General features: G+C 44.1%; 2 protein-coding genes across 3 annotated transcripts; one reads left to right on the forward strand and one right to left on the reverse strand.

Annotated features, from left to right (window-relative positions):
• Positions 1-4,879: 4,879 nt before the first annotated feature.
• On the reverse strand, positions 4,880-8,328 carry tdgf1 (teratocarcinoma-derived growth factor 1). 2 transcript variants are annotated; one of them, XM_057019580.1, is made up of 6 exons: positions 7,967-8,328; positions 7,837-7,895; positions 7,271-7,477; positions 6,535-6,649; positions 6,344-6,453; positions 4,880-5,885 (listed from the first exon to the last, which is right to left on the reverse strand). In XM_057019580.1, the coding sequence occupies exons 1-6, from the start codon at positions 7,981-7,983 to the stop codon at positions 5,776-5,778; spliced, it is 618 nt and encodes a 205-aa protein (XP_056875560.1). In that variant the 5' UTR covers positions 7,984-8,328; the 3' UTR covers positions 4,880-5,775. The 2 variants fall into 2 exon arrangements, with proteins under 2 accessions (XP_056875560.1, XP_056875561.1); XM_057019581.1 differs by having other exon boundaries at positions 4,934-5,885; positions 7,837-7,892; positions 7,967-8,322.
• A 2,836-nt stretch (positions 8,329-11,164) lies between these two features.
• On the forward strand, positions 11,165-16,447 carry LOC130517527 (uncharacterized). Its single transcript, XM_057019461.1, has 7 exons — positions 11,165-11,344; positions 13,295-13,418; positions 13,548-13,689; positions 14,373-14,793; positions 15,245-15,487; positions 15,557-15,762; positions 16,054-16,447. Exons 3-7 carry the CDS (start codon positions 13,556-13,558, stop codon positions 16,370-16,372), a joined length of 1,323 nt encoding a protein of 440 aa, XP_056875441.1. The 5' UTR covers positions 11,165-11,344; positions 13,295-13,418; positions 13,548-13,555; the 3' UTR covers positions 16,373-16,447.
• Positions 16,448-16,920: the final 473 nt, after the last annotated feature.

The raw sequence follows: 16,920 nt of genomic DNA on the forward strand, positions 1-16,920 counted from the left end.
GGGGTGTCCATCAGGGAAATTAGCATCTCCAAAGAAATGTACAGCACTGTACAAAATTTCCCACCACCATTACACCCCATTAAACCTATTAAAGATAATAAAAATATAATAAAATAAGAAATAAAATATAATAAATTAAAAATAGAATATGAATATAAATATAAAACTTTTAAAATGTTCCAGTCCTTCTGTTGATCACATCACATCTGGTGATGGTCCATTTTTTGGGATGTCCTGAGGTGCAGGCAGCTTCTGTCCTCCTCATTTGTGCAAGCGTCCGTATTTTGGTCTGCTGGACTTCTGAGAACCCTTCTGAGAACCCTTTTGATCCAACTCTCATAAAGTAGGGTTGCTTTATGAGAGGTGGATTCTTCTCCTTTCATTTAGTCGCTTTTATGTTTTAGAGTCGCTGACCTGTTGACCTGTTGCACTATCATTGCATTTTTGGTTAATCATCCTTAAAATGTGCTGTATTTTTAAGTAAGTTAAGTAAGTAAGTTAAGGTTAGGTTTCCTTTGCCCTGCTGCTCCAGCTGCTTTATTTGACCCCACAGAGTCAGAGGAGATTTTTCAGGCGAGATTTTTGGATCAGGATCAGTTTTTCACTTAGTTTTTATAAATATAAAGAATTCGCTATTTTAAGGGGCAACACATTTAATCACTGTAGGGTACCCACCGTTGATGGGCTGTTTACAAAGTTCCCAGTCAATACAAGGGAGAGGTGGATGTTTTAGTCGACCAGAGGAGTGGACCAGAGGAGTGGACCAAAGGAGTGGACCAGATTAGTGGACAAGAGGAGTGGACCAGAAGAGTGGACCAGAGGAGTGGACCAGAGGAGGAGTGGACCAGATTAGTGGACAAGAGGAGTGGACCAGAGGAGTGGACCAGAGGAGGAGTGGACCAGAAGAGTGGACCAGAGGAGTGGACCAGGGGAGTGGACCAGAGGAGTGGACAAGAGGAGTGGACCAGAAGAGTGGACCAGAAGAGTCGACCAGAGGAGTGGACCAGAGGAGTGGACCAGAGGAGGAGTGGACCAGAGGAGTGGACCAGAGGAGTGGACCAGAGGAGTGGACCAGAGGAGTGGACAGAGGAGTGGACCAGGGGAGTGGACCAGAGGAGTGGACCAGACGAGTGGACCAGAGGAGTGGACCAGAAGAGTGGACCAGAGGAGTGGACCAGAGGAGTGGACCAGAGGAGTGGACCAGATTAGTGGACCAGAGGAGTGGACCAGAGGTCTTTCCTGAGAAAGAGGGATGTGATAGAAGGTGAAGTTCCCGCAGGCATGTCCAAAGCCAGTCCTCGAGGGCCATAATCCAGCCAGGTTTTCTGTCCTACCAGGCTGAAAATGCATTCAGTGGGATAGAAAACCAGGCTGGATTGTGGCCCTCAAGGACTGGCTTTGGACATGCCTACCAGAGTTTGCTTCCTTAAAAGTCCACCAGACCAGATTGTTCCCATAAATGGCTCAATGGTAAAAGCTCTTCCTGCAAGTGGAAGTGTTCGATACAGCACTCGCTCCAAATGGTGCGAGTTAAAGTCTCTAGAGATGTGCTGTAATATCGTGGAGATGGTTGTACAAATAAAGCGGAACTCATATTTTAATAAGGCAAACCTCTATCAGTCCATTAGAAATCTCCCTGCGGACTCTTTATGAATTATGCTTGACTAGAAATTGACCTGTCTGTGGTCAAATGAGATCGACCTCTTTTCCTTGCAGAGAGGTGTGATAAATAAAATACTTCATCATCTCAGGACTGGTTTCATTTATCATGATCCATAGCTGAGAGGTGAGTTTCTAGCCTGACTCTGATCTGGCAGCTGTTTCTTTTGAGCTGCTTAATGATTCTCCTTCTCTTGAACATTCCAACTAAACTCTAGAACTCAAATGTGAAGGAAAAGAAAGAGAAGAATCTGGAATGAGCATGAAATGAGCATGTTTGCAACCTTTTAACTTTAGAATTTTTGCTATTTCTCTTTTTCTTACGAACTGCCTGGAGAACAAGGAGACCTGGACTTCTGGGCCGACCGGTCTGCCTGGTCCTGTGGGGCAGATCTGCAGGCTGCATCTCCAACTTATGGTAACTTATGTTAGGATGTATCTCTGTTTTAGTAAATTACTTTAGCCAAAACAAAGAGTGAACAGGTCCCTTTAGTTCATCTCAGGCTCCCACATATTAATTACACCTTGGGCAGAGTCCACACCCCCACTATCAGCTCACTTTTTAATCAGATCACTTTCATTACAAGATCATTTTTCCTTTCACATTGTCATAAATATCATGGTCAAAGGTTTTTATTATCTTACAGATGTGTGCACTGAGGGTTCCGTAGCTCAGTTTTCCAGACCTTCAGCATGACAGATGTTTCTTTAGTAGTAGTCCGTTGCTATGGTAGCATCCTGAAACCTGCTTGTTGCTGGACATGTTGAACCCAGCCGGTGGTGTTGTTAGCTGTCTCATTTTTTACGTCTTTCATTTCCTTCTTCAGGGGTTCAAAACTCTCCGTTAGCTCTTCTCTGGCTGGTTTACATGATTAAGTTAAGTTCTGCTTTAGGTTGTTTGAGACCTGGAGAGATCTTCTGACGTTGTTTATCAGTGTGTTCTCCAAGAAGAATTGAAAGAGCCGACACTCTTCAGGTTGTTCCCCATCGGTCTAATGGAGCCGCTTCATGAGGAGCCAGCCATAGGTCCTGCTCTTTTTTGGATATGTGGCAGCAATATGCTTCTGTAGAATAAACCTTTAATAATCAACCATCATTCTTTTGCTATTTGGCCCAAGAGCACATCTGCAGAGCTGCTCCTAAAACCGCTGCCTCTGGCTCTGCTGACAGACACCACTGGTTTTCCTTCACTAGCATCATGCTGATTAATTGAAGAAGCAGAAAAATTTTCATTACCCTACACTTACAAAGATCTCACTGTTGCTTTTTACTTTAATAAAGTCAGTAATTATTTGATAATGGAGTGGGGAAGACAATGTTTGGCTGTGAATTACAGTATTTTACAGACAGAAATGATTAAATTGTTTCAATAGCTGCTTTGTTTAATATAACATCTTCTTCATTTAAAGAGGATAAAGGGTGGCAGGATTTTAACGTTCCTGCTCTTATTCACAGCCTCCAAAAAGCTTTAAACCGGTTCAGATCTCCTGCTGCTGCTCCTCCTCCCTTTCTCCTGCAGAGGAATTAATCTCCTCCGATCCTGTTAATGTCTTCATGGGAACACACAGGAACCTGCAGAGGATGAGCGCTGGCAAACCAGTTCTCATCTAAGAGCTTTAATCACATTTTCCACTTCATCTTTCCGAACGCTGTCAGAACACACTTTAAACAAGTAGATATGTGGGATTATTTGAGGATAATAAAGAGGAGATTAGCGCCTGATTACTGTGGAATAAGAGTGAAAAGCCTTCCATTTCTTGACAAAAGCTGGGAAATCCAGCCATGTCTGTTCTTCTTCTGCTGTTTAAGCCTCAGCTGCTGGCGTCATGGAAACTTTCCCAGGCTCCAAACACACCTCAAACTTTCTAACCTTTAGATTCTCTCCTCAGGTATTTATATTCCTCCTACATTTTTGTTGATATGTAGCACTAAAGGTGTTATTCAGCCAACAGCTCCAGTCTCAGAGCTCTAATATGCTGCTCCCTTTAACTTGTGCTCATGTTTTATGAACTGAGTGGGTTTTTTTACTTCGAAATGAGCCCTGTTCTCCTCTTGGTCCTGGTGGTCCGATGGCTGCAGCCTGTCCTTATCAGGGTCACACACGTGAACCATCTAGAACCTCATCCTCTTACACCACGTGTAGACTCTAAAAGGATGACATCACATCCACTGGGAAAGTTTTTGTGTTGCCCGTTAATCTTAGAAGACTCATCCCAAGATGGACGCTTGACCTCTGGGTGGAAACAGCAGATACAGATGTTGTGGTTTCCATCAGCCACTAAAGAACCTGTTGTTTACACAGTATAACACCAAAAACCACATCATTTATTCTTTTGGGTGATTTAAATCTCTGGGTTCGGGTCTGGTTGAGGACTTTGTGACTCATTAAAGCTCACACAGATTATTGATGCAGCTACAAGTTCTAACCCACAGGCGCCAACAAATCTATTTTCCCAGGTCTCCTCCTGACAAACGTTCTTCTGTCATTCCGGTGTGCCTGTGCAATAATTACACTGTCATCCAAACTCAAAGCTTTTGTTCATTATCTGTAGAGAGGCAGCTAAATTCATGGTGTGGAGAATGCAGGAGAACATTTACATATGATTTACATGCAGATACTGAATGAGGAATTATCTAATCAGACCAGGGAAAGAGCAGCTTCTGGTCAGTGATAGATGGATGAATCACCTTTAGGAAGTCCAAATCTGAATATGACTGAATTTTTATCAGGAAGCCAACAACCAGTCTTGGAAATGGAAAGTCCACTTCAGGCCTTCCAGAAAGCATTTACTTGGTTGAAAAGCAAACGTGATATGGTTGAGAGCTCTAAAGGGCACTTTATATCTCCTGGGTGTGTATTTAATACCCCAGTCCTCAGTCCCTATGTGTGTTTTTAGACCTATTAACAGTGCTGACCTGCAAAGCTTGAGGAGTCATTGAGGCAAAAATACCAGACATCCGAAATGAATGGGTCTGCTTTGTTTGGTCTCCCCCGAGGTTTCACCAAGAAAAATCAGCACTTTCATATTATGAAATAAATAATTGTATTCTAATTTTGTGCTAAACTCTGTGCATCTATGTTGTTGCCCCATTTCACTCTTCTACCTCTGTGTGTCATCTTGGCTGGGTATCCCTTGAAAAGAGATTTAATCTCAAGGAAGTTCCCAGAGAAATCAAGGCTGAATAAATAAGCTCCAATAACTGAGACTTCTGAATAAATGTGGTGCTTAAGGAAATGTAGTAACAGAGTTAAAGTTAAAGCAGGTTCGGACAGTTTCCTCATAATTGCTTCTGCATTTTGGTGACAATTTAAAAAAAATAACAGGAAGACCAACATTTACCAAACAAACAATCCTTTAACATCACTTCACTTTCAGTTAATACGTAATATTGAGCCGAGCCATTTGGCTGGACAACAAACTGCTGACACGTTTGTTTAAGATAAGAAAACAGCAGATAATCAGCACAAAGCTCATCAATAAAGTCTGGAGATAGCAGGCAGAGAGAGCTGCCTCTAAAAATACCAGTAGATAAGAGGAAAGCAGGAGCTCCTGCTACTTTAGCGCTTAAAATGAATCATTTGATTCCATCTAGATCAATTTTGGGACGTTTCTCCGGTTATGGAGCCGCTTATTAACATTAAATACATCTGTAAGAATCTTTGGATTAATACAGTTAGGATTTAATCTTAACTGTCTCTTGTGCTTTTGGCTGTATTTCCACATGTAATCTGCAATAGAATGAGAAGCAGAGTCAAACAGCCACGTCAGCTCCGTCTGTGCAAAGTTAAAAAAGGCCTCTGCAACAACTTTTAGATTAACAAATAACCATAAAAAGCTTACAAATATGACAACACAATTCGCTGAAGCACAGCTTCCTTTACATGTGTGTGTTAGTGGACTCCTATTTACATTCAAGCTTCACCCTGAAGTCCTGCAGAACTTGCTGAGACAAAACAGAACGGAGAGAATTTCCGTGCAGCTCAAGAGTCCGTTTCATCGCCCGGTGTGTTGCCCCAGATCAGAGCGTCTGATCCGGAGCACCAAAGTCTGTGGTACAATAAATATTTTCATTCCAGATGATTGGGCTCTGAGCCGAAACGTCCAGGTGGAGCCTTCAGAGGAAGAAGAGGAGCAGGAATAAAAGCTGTGCTGCAGCCAGGAAGCTCTTCATCTGAAGAGCTCTGGCACCTGAAGAGCTGAACCAGCGGAGCTCCTCCGAGTCGTCTGCAGGGAACAAAGAAAAGATGAACCACAGACCTCAAACGGGGACTTAACCTTGTGCTGATGTGGCTGCAGTTTATCTGCTCCCCGGCCGTACCTGGGCCCACCTGACCGTACCGGGAGTAACGTAGCTTTTCTAAGGACAACACTGAGGAATGCAGCCGAGCTGATGCTAATGACGCTTTTTGTTGAGACGCTGGAGAATTTCACATCTCCGGGATTAAAAGCATGATATGCGAATGTCGCCTTTCAACTATTCAAAGGCATCTACATCCAGAGGTCACTGAACCTGAACGGCAGCTTTGGACCATCATCAGGTCGTCTGGATCTTTGCGTGAACTTAAAGAAAGGAGGTGGAAATGATCCTCAGTGCTCAGCTCTGATCTGACCCGTGGGTCTCCAGCTGTAGGCTGGATTGGGACCTTCTATACAAGAGTCAGTGTTTGCTCGGTGTGTCTTACCACAGTCTTTATGGAAGATGTTGGCGAAGCAGTGCAGAATGCCGTAACCACAGCGACAGTAGGAGCAGCCTTTCTGAACCCACTCTCCATGAGAAATCAGCCCACAGCTCCTAGCGACAGAGCAGCGTAAACAACACCGGCCTGCATATGATGGGGTGGATCAGGGGCTGAGGAGCCCAGTCTGCTCTCACCTGATGCGCTGGTCGTACTCGCAGTTCCTCCCGGTGAAGAACGCGGGGCACGCGCAGAAGCTGCCCAGGATGCAGGTCCCACCGTTCTTGCAGCAGCTGCGGCTCTGCTCAGCAGCTATGACAGCAAAGATGAGAAACACGTTAACTAAAATAAACACAGCGCATCCCTCCTGTCGGAAACAGGAAATAACGGACTATGATACTAATACAACAGAAACCATCATTATGGGTGTTTTCAGTGTTGTGGGGGTGAACAGAGCCAGGCTGGAGGGCTTCAAGCAGTAAACTTTGTGTTCCTGTCCAGGAGCCCCCAGACCTGCCTGCAGCCCCCGGACCCTCCCTCCCCCCCGGCCTGTCTGTGAACATGTGACACAGACCAGACTCTCCATCTGGGCCTACATTCCTACTCCTGCTTCACATCAACAGACAAACACAAAGAGTCTCAACAAACCCAGAAAAATCACAGAAAACCCCGAAAAGCAAACGTGTCGGACTTGAGTTCCAATCCAGACTTTTACATCTGGACGCACTATGAAGAGCTTTTTCATTTTGTTGAACTTTATTCTTGGCTCCTGTGAAATTTTAAAGCTCTTATAAGATATTGAAGCTCCCCAGTAACAATAAAATGTTTACAAGATTACTGGAACCTCCGAAGACAGAAGAATTTTCTCAGCAGTTGGATTCTTCTGTAGATAAAGCGAGAAATAGTTTCCTTATCGGCGCAGCAGGGACTTACTGCCGGTGAGGCCGACGAAGGGCAGCACGGCGCTGGCGTCGCGGTGTTTACGGTCGCCGCTGTTTGAGGAGCTGACTTGGCTGAACTGATCCAGGAAGTCTTGCGGCAGCTGCTGGGATTTCACCCCAGAAGAGGGGAGATGTGGTGGGGAGGGGGAGAGGGGCGAGGAAGTGGTTGTGGCTTTGCTGCACTTCTCTCCATCACAATCTGGAAGAAAATCTTAAAACGATTAAAACTAAGCAATGGAACCAAACCTGCAGGTTACAGTTGAAACAGGCAAAAGTGAGGTGTTTGTGACAACATGCTTAGTTTAGCATTTAGGTGTCTATTTATCATCGGTGATTGGGAGGAGCAGAAGTTTGAGATTCTGGCCAAGCCATCAATAATACATTCAATTAAATATGACACATTAATAACTTTATCAGAAAAAAGAGAGAGTGTGAGTGAGTGAGTGAGTGAGTGAGTGAGTGAGTGAGTGAGTGAGTGAGTGTGAGTGAGTGTGTGTGTGTGTGGTGTGTGTGTGTGTGTGTGTGTGTGTGTGTGTGTGTGTGTGTGGTAAGACGTACCTGAAGCAGGCAAAGCGGCTCCACAGATGATCCAAATAACTGCTAACAACCAGATCCTGCTGGGTCCCAAACACAATTAGAGCACATTGAGGGACTCAAAGGTGGAATTTACAGGTTCTGTTCAACTCACCTGAGCAGATGCATCATTTTAGCCAACAATCAAGAACTTTTCCGTTGATCACAGATTAGAAAAATTAAAAAAAATTGATTTATTTCCTTTTAAATCCCTTCCTTTGGTGTAAAGTAGAAATCGTTGTTAAATATCCGGTGCGGTCGGTAGTTCCGGGTATCAAAAGGTTAAAAAGTCCCGAACTGAAGAATACATCGATAGTCCCGACGGTAGAGGAACCTTCACACATGGGACTCGGTTCTGTTTGCTGGGAGCTGCTCTCTGCTGGCCAGGTGACCTTCGCGGGGGGGCTACGCCCCACCCATTACCCCGCCCACATCTTCACGTGCACGCAGAATCAACAACGAAAACCTGCCGACGTGCAAATTGAAGCGAAATCAAGACCCAGTAGAAGGTTCTGCTGATACTGGTGTGACACATCGATTTGTTGTTGAAAACGAAGTAAACTTGAAAACTAAACTGGTTAAGGTTGGTCTTTTTAAAGTGAGAGCAAGTGGAAGTGTTGGGCCTGACGGACCTGGACCGGATATATTCAGAAGCTGGGCCTCTTCTGCTCTGTGTTGGTCCCACCAATGAAGGCTGATTATACAGTCTGGGAAAAAACATCAAATACTTTTAATGTGCAACCTCACTACAAAGCTCCCAGATAGAGAAGACTGGAGGTGAGGAGGTGGCTCCTGGTGGCTGATGTGCTCCCAGCAGCAGGGTCATTAACATGTGAAGCGAGGTGGGGGGGTCTCATGCATGTGTATGAGGTGAGACTGTATGTGTTGGGGGAGGGGAGGAGTGAGAGAGGCTGAAGAAGACATGGAAGGTGTGAGAGAGGAGGGTTTAGAAGAATCTTCCTCGTCTTCACCCCACTATGTATTTGGAGCTGTTGTCTCCTGGCTCACTGTAACTCATTGGTTCTTTTCTGCCGCCGTGGCGACACCATGACAGACTCCTAACTGCCGTCTTTAACAAGACTCTTCCAGCTTTCTTCCTCCACTCTCCTTGTGAAAGGCAACGTTTTGTTCTTCTGCTACATTTCTTTGCCATGAAGGTGCCATTGAAGCGCAGATCTGCACCAGGTTCCTGCTCCCTCCCTCCCTCCATCCAGCCGGGGTTAATGGGCCCCCCTCTCTGACAACAGAGAACAATTGCTGCTGGAAATGGTTGTTTTGTAATGTGGCCCCCATCACAATGCAGTCTGATCCGTGCTAATACACAGCAGGAGGGCTGAAAGCAGCAGGGAGGAACCTGATCAGGAAGTCAGCATGATCACGCAGATGATCACCGACGTCCATGAAGGCATCGTTTCATCTCCCCTCACATCCTACTGACTCGTTTAAGACTGCTGTACAACACTGAATGAAAGTGGTAAAAAGTCAAGTTTCAATCAAGCTTTGCTCTATTTGAGGTGAAGGTGAAGCTTCTTTCTCACTCAGGGCAGGTTGATGTAAACCCACACTTGTTCAGGCCGTTCAATAAAAACGTCACTCACATTTTTGAGAAATCGGTGGGACAAATCATCACTAGAAAAAGGTCAAATCAAAGATAATTGACTACAAACACGCAAAATCCCATGTTTTGTTCTGTCAAACATCATCATTTAAACATCATCATTTTCAAATATAACCTGGTGTCATCAACAAACACCAATAATACACAAGAACTGATGAATCATGACCGACAAGTACTGCCCTCAAATTGTGTGTGTGTGTGTGTATGTATGTAGCGAAGTGAGGACATTTGGGGGACATGGTCCTCAAAACTTTAAAGGACTGTTTGAGGTGAAGACCTGGTTAAGGTTGAGGTTAGTACTGGGTTTAGGTCAGGGTCAGGGGTCAGGGGAATGTGAAGTAAAAGGATGTGTGTGTTCTATTTTGGTGTTATGTTTTAATAAATTCAGAGCATGACAGTTATTATTTTAATGCAACTAGTTACACTGGTGCTGAAAAATATCAGTCTCTATCAGTTTGTTTTTGGTTTATCTCCATTAATGTCAAATAACAAAGTTGTAGAATTACATTTATCTTGTAAAGTCAGTGTTCATTTTCTATGTTTGAGTTTGTTGTTTTTACATAATTAACTTATAACTGTTTTAAGAGCCCTTAAAACATTACCGTGTTTGTAAAATGCTGCCATCTAGTGGTGTCACGTGACAAAACCATACCGATAAATACACTGAGGGATAACTTTGAGTCAGGCACAGTCGCACACGCACACACGCACGCACAAACACACACACCCACACACAATCGGGTCTCACAGCTTGATAAGAAACATTGTGTGATGCTATGAAAGGATGTTATAGCGATCAAATCATCACAGTGGAGTTTTCTTGTAGCTGCCACATGGTCATGAGTCCCTTCAGCCCTGGATGGATTCTCTGACCTGACACATATCAGAGACTCTCTTTTCTTTTCCAACCTCGAACTCAATAGCTCAGAAGTCTCCTGGGTCTCTCTAACTTCTCCCATTTCTTACCACATCACAGCTGAACCATCGGCAGCTCTGGAAGTCAGACGCTGTAGCCATGTGCAGTGGACAAGACGACCAGATGAAGCTGGTCCTTTCTGCCTCAGATGATGTAAAGCTAGAACTGTTCACGGCTTGTACTTTTGCAGCAGCACAGCATTGTGGGTAAGGTGGCTAAGCGCTGTCTAGCATATGAGGGCTGAGGAATGTTCCACCTCTCTGTGGAGCAGCTGTGCTATGGCTGGAGCCTCAGTCACGAGGAAGGAACAAGCAGAGATTAGCCTTCTGCAATGTGTTCTTGGTTCTGGAGAGTTGTCGTCTGGACCCTCCCACTTTTGGGGAATCCATTTTTGATGTCTTGGCCCTTTGCCAAGTAACATATGTCAATGCTGTAGTGTAGTTGATGGTCGAATGTCTCTGCAGAGAGAACAGCACTGAGCTCTGATTGGCTGACACGTGCGCAGACCTGAGGTGCATTCCTGCTGTTGCACCTGTTGACCACAGATTGAGTTCACATATCTTTTTATTTATTTCAAGTTCCTTCTCAGGTTGTCCACGCTGCTCTCCTTATGTTTGCTTCTCCCCCTCGCTAAATTTAGAGCTGCAGCTGAGGATACAAGCAAAAATAACCACGGGGGGAAGCCGACGCACCAGAGAGCAGATTTACAGACCCCGATGGACGTAAGCTTCTAAATGTTGCTTCAAAATCCAGACTGAAGGCAAATAGAGAGAGGGGGAGAGAGAGAGAGAGAGAGAGCAAAAGAGGGGGAGAGAGAGAGAGAGAGGGAGGGTGATCATTGTAAAAGTACCAGACAGCCGAGCAGCCAGGACACTCATTTGACCCAGTGTGGCTCACATGGATTCCCCAAGTTACTGAATTCCTTTGTTGACGTTCTGCCTCAGAGACACCGATATCAGGTAAACCAGCACGTGTTTGGGAGACTTTTTCTATACATTGTGTTGAGGGTGATGCGTAACTGCATTCTTATTTAGAAACCCGTTAAAACTGTTTATGTCCATTTACAATCAAAGCAGAGCAGCCAGCTTGGGCCCTATTTGAACCTGGACTCTGCTGACCAAGGTGAGGTACCCTTGAGCAAGGCACCGAAGCCCCAAAAGCTCACATTGGGCCCTGCAATGAGCTGGCACCTCATTCAGGGGTGGAGTACCCTGCCCTGAACCCCAAAGGAATAAAATGGTTCAGAAAAAGAAGATAGATAGATAGATAGATAGATAGATAGATAGATAGATAGATAGATAGATAGATAGATAGATAGATAGATAGATAGATAGATAGATAGATAGATATAGATAGATAGATAGATAGATAGATAGATAGATAGATAGATGGATGGATAGATGGATGGATAGATGGATGGATGGATGGATGGATGGATGGATAGATGGATGGATGGATGATGGATGGATGGATGGATGGATGGATGATGGATGGATGGATGGATGGATGGATGGATGGATGGATGGATGGGCACACAGACAGACCATGTTAAGTTCTACAACTGCAATCAGTCTAAAATGCTGTATTTCCTCTTTATTGGTTCTGGTTTGGCTTTTTCTTGAGGCTTTTTGTTGTTTATTATGAAAAGGTTGCTGTTATTTTGGTCTCCGCATTTTCATTGGGAGACATTTTAATGAGTACTGAGCTTCTGAACTCATCTCCTAAATTTAAGTGGTGGTTAATATGTTGAATCAGCCAGAGTCATTAATTACAGACAGAGGTCATCCTGCTGACAGACTGGGATTAAAGTGAATCTCACTCTGAGTTCACTCAATTGAGAGCAGCCGCTCAGCATGTGTAGCAGCCCACCACTGTAAGAACTGAGCAGAATCATCTGCATACAGAAAGCCACAGGCACACCTCTATTCTAGCAATTCTCATGTGTTTTTCATGATAAACTGATTTGTTACAAACAGTCTCTTTGGGAGCAGAGACACAGACATCATCACTCATCAGCTGCTTTGATTGTAGTGTCACACCTGCTTCACGTCTCCAACATTAGTGGGAACTGTGAGAAAAGGGGACTCAGTGTGGTGGTCAGTGGTGAAGAGGGTTGAAGAGAGGCCAAGATCCATGTTGTAATGTGTCTGGGATTAACAGCACATAAACGGCGGTGCAAACAAGTGGCGGCTGAAGATAATTAGACAAAGTGAGGATTAACATGTCAAAAACAGGGAGGTGTAAAGCTGGAAATAATCCTACAAAATAAAACAGAAACCAACTGAAGACAAGGTGCACAGGTAGTGGGACATCCAAACTCGGTCAGGTTCCTACAACAGTAACTAGAAACTAAAACTCAATAAAGAGGGTTTAGGTAAGATTTAACTTAAATTCGTACCCTAAGGTCCACAAAAGGAAATACAAATGATAATAGAAAAACACTAAACATCTTCACAATGTTGGTCACATCTGCAGACAGATATCTTCCCGACAAATGAGCCATGTAAAAGTGAAGCTGCTGCTGCTGTAACACCACCACCACCGCCACCACGAATAGCTCTTTGCTTTCCTGTGTGCCATCATCATGGGTTCCCTCTGAGTACTCCAGCTTCCTCCCACAGCATTTGGGGACAGGTGAATAGTGACATTAAACTGGCTGTAGGTGTAAATGTTCACTGCTATGCTGAACGGACAACAGGTGCTATCTGGACAAGAGAACTAGGTGGGCATTCAGGATGAGGCACTGAAGATCCTACTTATCAAAGAGAAATTTTTGTGTCCATGTGGCCTCGAGGTTCTCTTCTTGGTCCCCTTCTTTTCTCCCTGTACCTTTTGCCCCTGACACAGTTAATATGGACTGACTTTTAGATGACACTGAAGAAATCAATGACCATAAACTTGATGTACAGATTGGCTCAGTGGTGAAGTCCAACATCTTTCACCTGAGACCTCAGATCAAGGTTAAGTCATTTGCCTTGCTCCGGCCTTCCCGACTGACCTGCTCCATCCTTACGCCTCTTCATGGGTGCTCAGGTCAGCAGGTCAATATTTGTTGGTCATCTCCAAGTCTAGGAGGAAGTTGTGAAGGGAGCATGTTGGTGTAGTTTTGGTCTCTTGCAATATGATTTTATCTACATCTTCAATTTTGTTTTACATTTTAAGGAAACAGAATGCTTCCAAGAAAAGAAGAAAAGCGGACATTCAGCAATGGACCACTAAGAGACCAATGGGAGAAGAGAGCTCAGAGTGTGGCAGATCAGCAGAAACAGGAAGCTGAGTGGAAGAAGAAAAGTTCTGTCAAACTGTGAGATTATCTTCTGTTGCTGGGAAACTATATGAAGTGATCTGTGAACCAGTTGGTTTTCCTTTTAGAAGAGGGAATCACAAGAATGAGCCCAGAGCCTCACATGTGCAAATAGCCCTCAGTGAAGAATACACAAACAGAAATGAGCTAGTTAGCAACACACAGAGTTTGAGGAGGTGTAGATGGGTGATGCTGGAGTCCATATAGCCCAAGTAATTCACCCTCTAAAAATGCTTCTAGTCCACAGTTGTGGACACGGTGGTGTAATATGCACAACTGTGTTTCTATATACTACCTGTGCATCTTCAGATATTTCACAAAAACACAGTTGCGGACACACAAATATCCAAACACAATTTTTTTTTGCCTACAATAGGTTCCTACTTAACTGCAGGGAACACTCATGGAATGTCTGACATTGCACCTTTTCTGACCAGGAATCATCCCAAAACCACTGATGCCACATTTAGACTTTAAATTACATGGGAAAAGTAAGAAAAATTGCATTTTATTGCCATTTCCTGAAAAATGTGGTTAATGTACGATGTACAAAACTATATCATATTTTATAACTCTTTATATTTGTAGGTGCTCTATACAGGAAAGTATTAAAACAGCAAAGTACAGAAAGAAATCCCCTGATGATGTAGTACTGACCGTATTTGGTTTTGTTTTACCTGCAGGTGTCACTCAAAGTGGAATTATCACTGGTCACTTGTTTCCAATGGAGACTTCAGTAAACTTAACAAAAGCAATGATGACGAGAAAAACAAACCAAAAATCAAATTTAAAATCATTCCTCCACCCCCCAAAGCCAAACCTAAGGTCCCACCCCCACCCCCACCAAAAAAGGCCCCTTCTCCCAAACTTCCAAGGCCCAAAAGACGCGTGGAGGTGGATGTGTTCCGGCTGTATTGGAAAGACTCCTGGATGAGTCTGAAGCCTCCAAAGTATCTTTATCTAAAAGCCAAAGAGCAGAAAATCGAGATTCCAGGTTTCACCACCATCATGCTGGCCAACGCCAGAAAATACAAACCACAGGTGGCTCATACAGACACTGAGTGGGTGTTTCCAGCCTACAAATGGACACAGTGTTGGAAACAGGTACACAAGCTGCACTCATTTCATTAAAATGAATGAATGTTTGATCCTTTTAATAACAGAAGAACACCTATTTCCTCCTCATCGGCATTTGCCTCATTAACATTACATTAGCATTGCCTCATTAACACCCACCACATTTTCTCCAATTACTTGTTTTCCACTAGGAGACTTTTGTGTAAGGTTTGATTTTTGTTAAGCCTTTGTCAAATTTCTAACAAAATAATAACAGAAGCAGCATCCTTCATGTGTTGTTCATGTGTTAGTCTACAGTGCAGCATTGTCCCAACTTTGGTTGACAATTGCTTGTCAACCAAACCAGTAAATTTACACTGAAAAGGGAAGCTGGGCTTTAAATGTGTTGTGATAAAAGCTTAAATATGAAAATCCAGTCTTCAGATAAAATGTGACCAATGAAGACTTCCCAAACCGTCTTTACCATTTTTGTTTCCAGGTCAGGCATCTGCTTCATTTAGAGTCCTATGAAGGAAAACACTTTGACTGGGAGACTTTCTTAGAAAGACAAGGGGTTTGCAAACCTCAAATCAAACATTTTACTCTTCCAGTCTGGGCTGGTACTTGGAAGATAATGAACTTCGCCTTCAGGCAGGAGAAACCAAAGTGGGACTGTGGCTGGCCTGAGTATGAACAACCCATCACCAACAAGAGTGACAAAGTAGAAGAACTAGAGGAAGAGGTGAGGGCAACGTTCTTATTATTTTCTACTTCTTTAGCTGACACAGACTCCTTTGTCATCATCACACAGAATGAGCCTTCAAACTGGGAGGACTCATGGAAACTGTCTGGGGTGGAATCAAACCTAGACGACAGCAAAGATGAAGCCATAGTAGAAATAAATGAGGTCTTTATGCCAGGATGGAGTGACTCCTGGCAGCTTGCTTCATCTCCTGTGGAGGAAGAGGAGCATCACAAGAAATGGAGCATCTGCTGGTCATTCAGGCAGCAGATGAGGTGGGCAATTGTTATGGTAGTTTACAGTCATTTACACAGTTATAATTTTGGTGTTCTTATTCTGAATGTGGACAAGACTAAAGGGCAATATGGAGACTGGGTCTCTCCCAGAAGGTACCGCAAAGCCACAATACCATAACTACCCTTTCACTAACGGGCCACTCTGACAATCAAGAGTTATCTTTTATGTTATTTCTTGGTTTAGTGCTTAGCATTTTTCGAATAAATAAATTTGGTATTGGATTTTTATTACTTCAAAAATCCCAAACCAGTGCTTGACTGTGTCCACAGGTGGTGTCAGCCATCACTGCAGGCTCATCATCATCACAGTCACAAGCTGACCAGGGTGGCCCAAAAGAAAACCTTCCTTCATCTGGCCACACTAGACAACGATATCACAGACAGCAGCGAGTGGAAGGATGCCTGGAGGGCACCTAAACGATGGGTCCCACCCGAGGAGGCCCAAATAGATGAGATGCAGGAGGACAGAGATGAGACAGAGGGCATGGAGGAGGAGGAGGAGGAGGAGGAGGAGGAGGAGAAGATGAGGAGGAGGAGGGAGAAGATGAAGAGGAGGAGGAGGAGGGAGAAGATGAGGAGGAGGAGGTAGAAAACGAGGAGGAGGAGGGAGAAGATGAGGAGGTAGAAAACGAGGAGGAGGAGGAGGGAGAAGATGAGGAGGAGGAGGAGGTAGAAAACGAGGAGGAGGAGGAGGGAGAAGATGAGGAGGAGGAGGAGGTAGAAAACGAGGAGGAGGAGGGAGAAGATGAGGATGAGGAAGAGGAGAAGGAAGAAGAAGAGGAAGCATATGGCAAAGAACAAGGAGAAGAGGAATGTGGCAAAGAGGAAGAGAAATTACAAGCTGAAGAAGAGGGGGAAGTAGTAGAAGATAAAAAGGAAGAAGAAAGTGGCAACGAAGAGGAAGTAGAGGAAGCATTTGAAGGGTCAGAGGAAGAGGAGAAAACACTAGATAATGAAGATAGAGCAGATGAATGGAAGAAAAAGGAGGTGACAGAAAATGATGAAGACAATGAAAGCAACAACAATGAGGATGAGGAATGTGAAGGAATGAATGAGGAAGAAGATGAAGATCCTGACAGAGTACAGGCAGAAGAGGAAGAAGTGGTAAACAAGGAAAAGAAGGAGGATAGCGATATA

Source organism: Takifugu flavidus, chromosome 20 (genome assembly GCF_003711565.1).
Source record: "Takifugu flavidus isolate HTHZ2018 chromosome 20, ASM371156v2, whole genome shotgun sequence".
NCBI lineage: Eukaryota > Metazoa > Chordata > Actinopteri > Tetraodontiformes > Tetraodontidae > Takifugu > Takifugu flavidus.

Coding starts and splice junctions, on each gene's coding strand:
- LOC130517527 (XM_057019461.1), top strand. CDS start 13,556: ATGCTTCCAAGAAAAGAAGAAAAGCGGACATTCAGCAATGGACCACTA. Junction 14,794..15,244: donor GGACACAGTGTTGGAAACAG/GTACACAAGCTG, acceptor TTTTGTTTCCAG/GTCAGGCATCTGCTTCATTT. Junction 15,763..16,053: donor TCATTCAGGCAGCAGATGAG/GTGGGCAATTGT, acceptor CTGTGTCCACAG/GTGGTGTCAGCCATCACTGC.
- tdgf1 (XM_057019580.1), bottom strand. Junction 7,478..7,836: donor AGCCGCTTTGCCTGCTTCAG/GTACGTCTTACC, acceptor ATTTTCTTCCAG/ATTGTGATGGAGAGAAGTGC. Junction 6,454..6,534: donor GAGTACGACCAGCGCATCAG/GTGAGAGCAGAC, acceptor CTCTGTCGCTAG/GAGCTGTGGGCTGATTTCTC.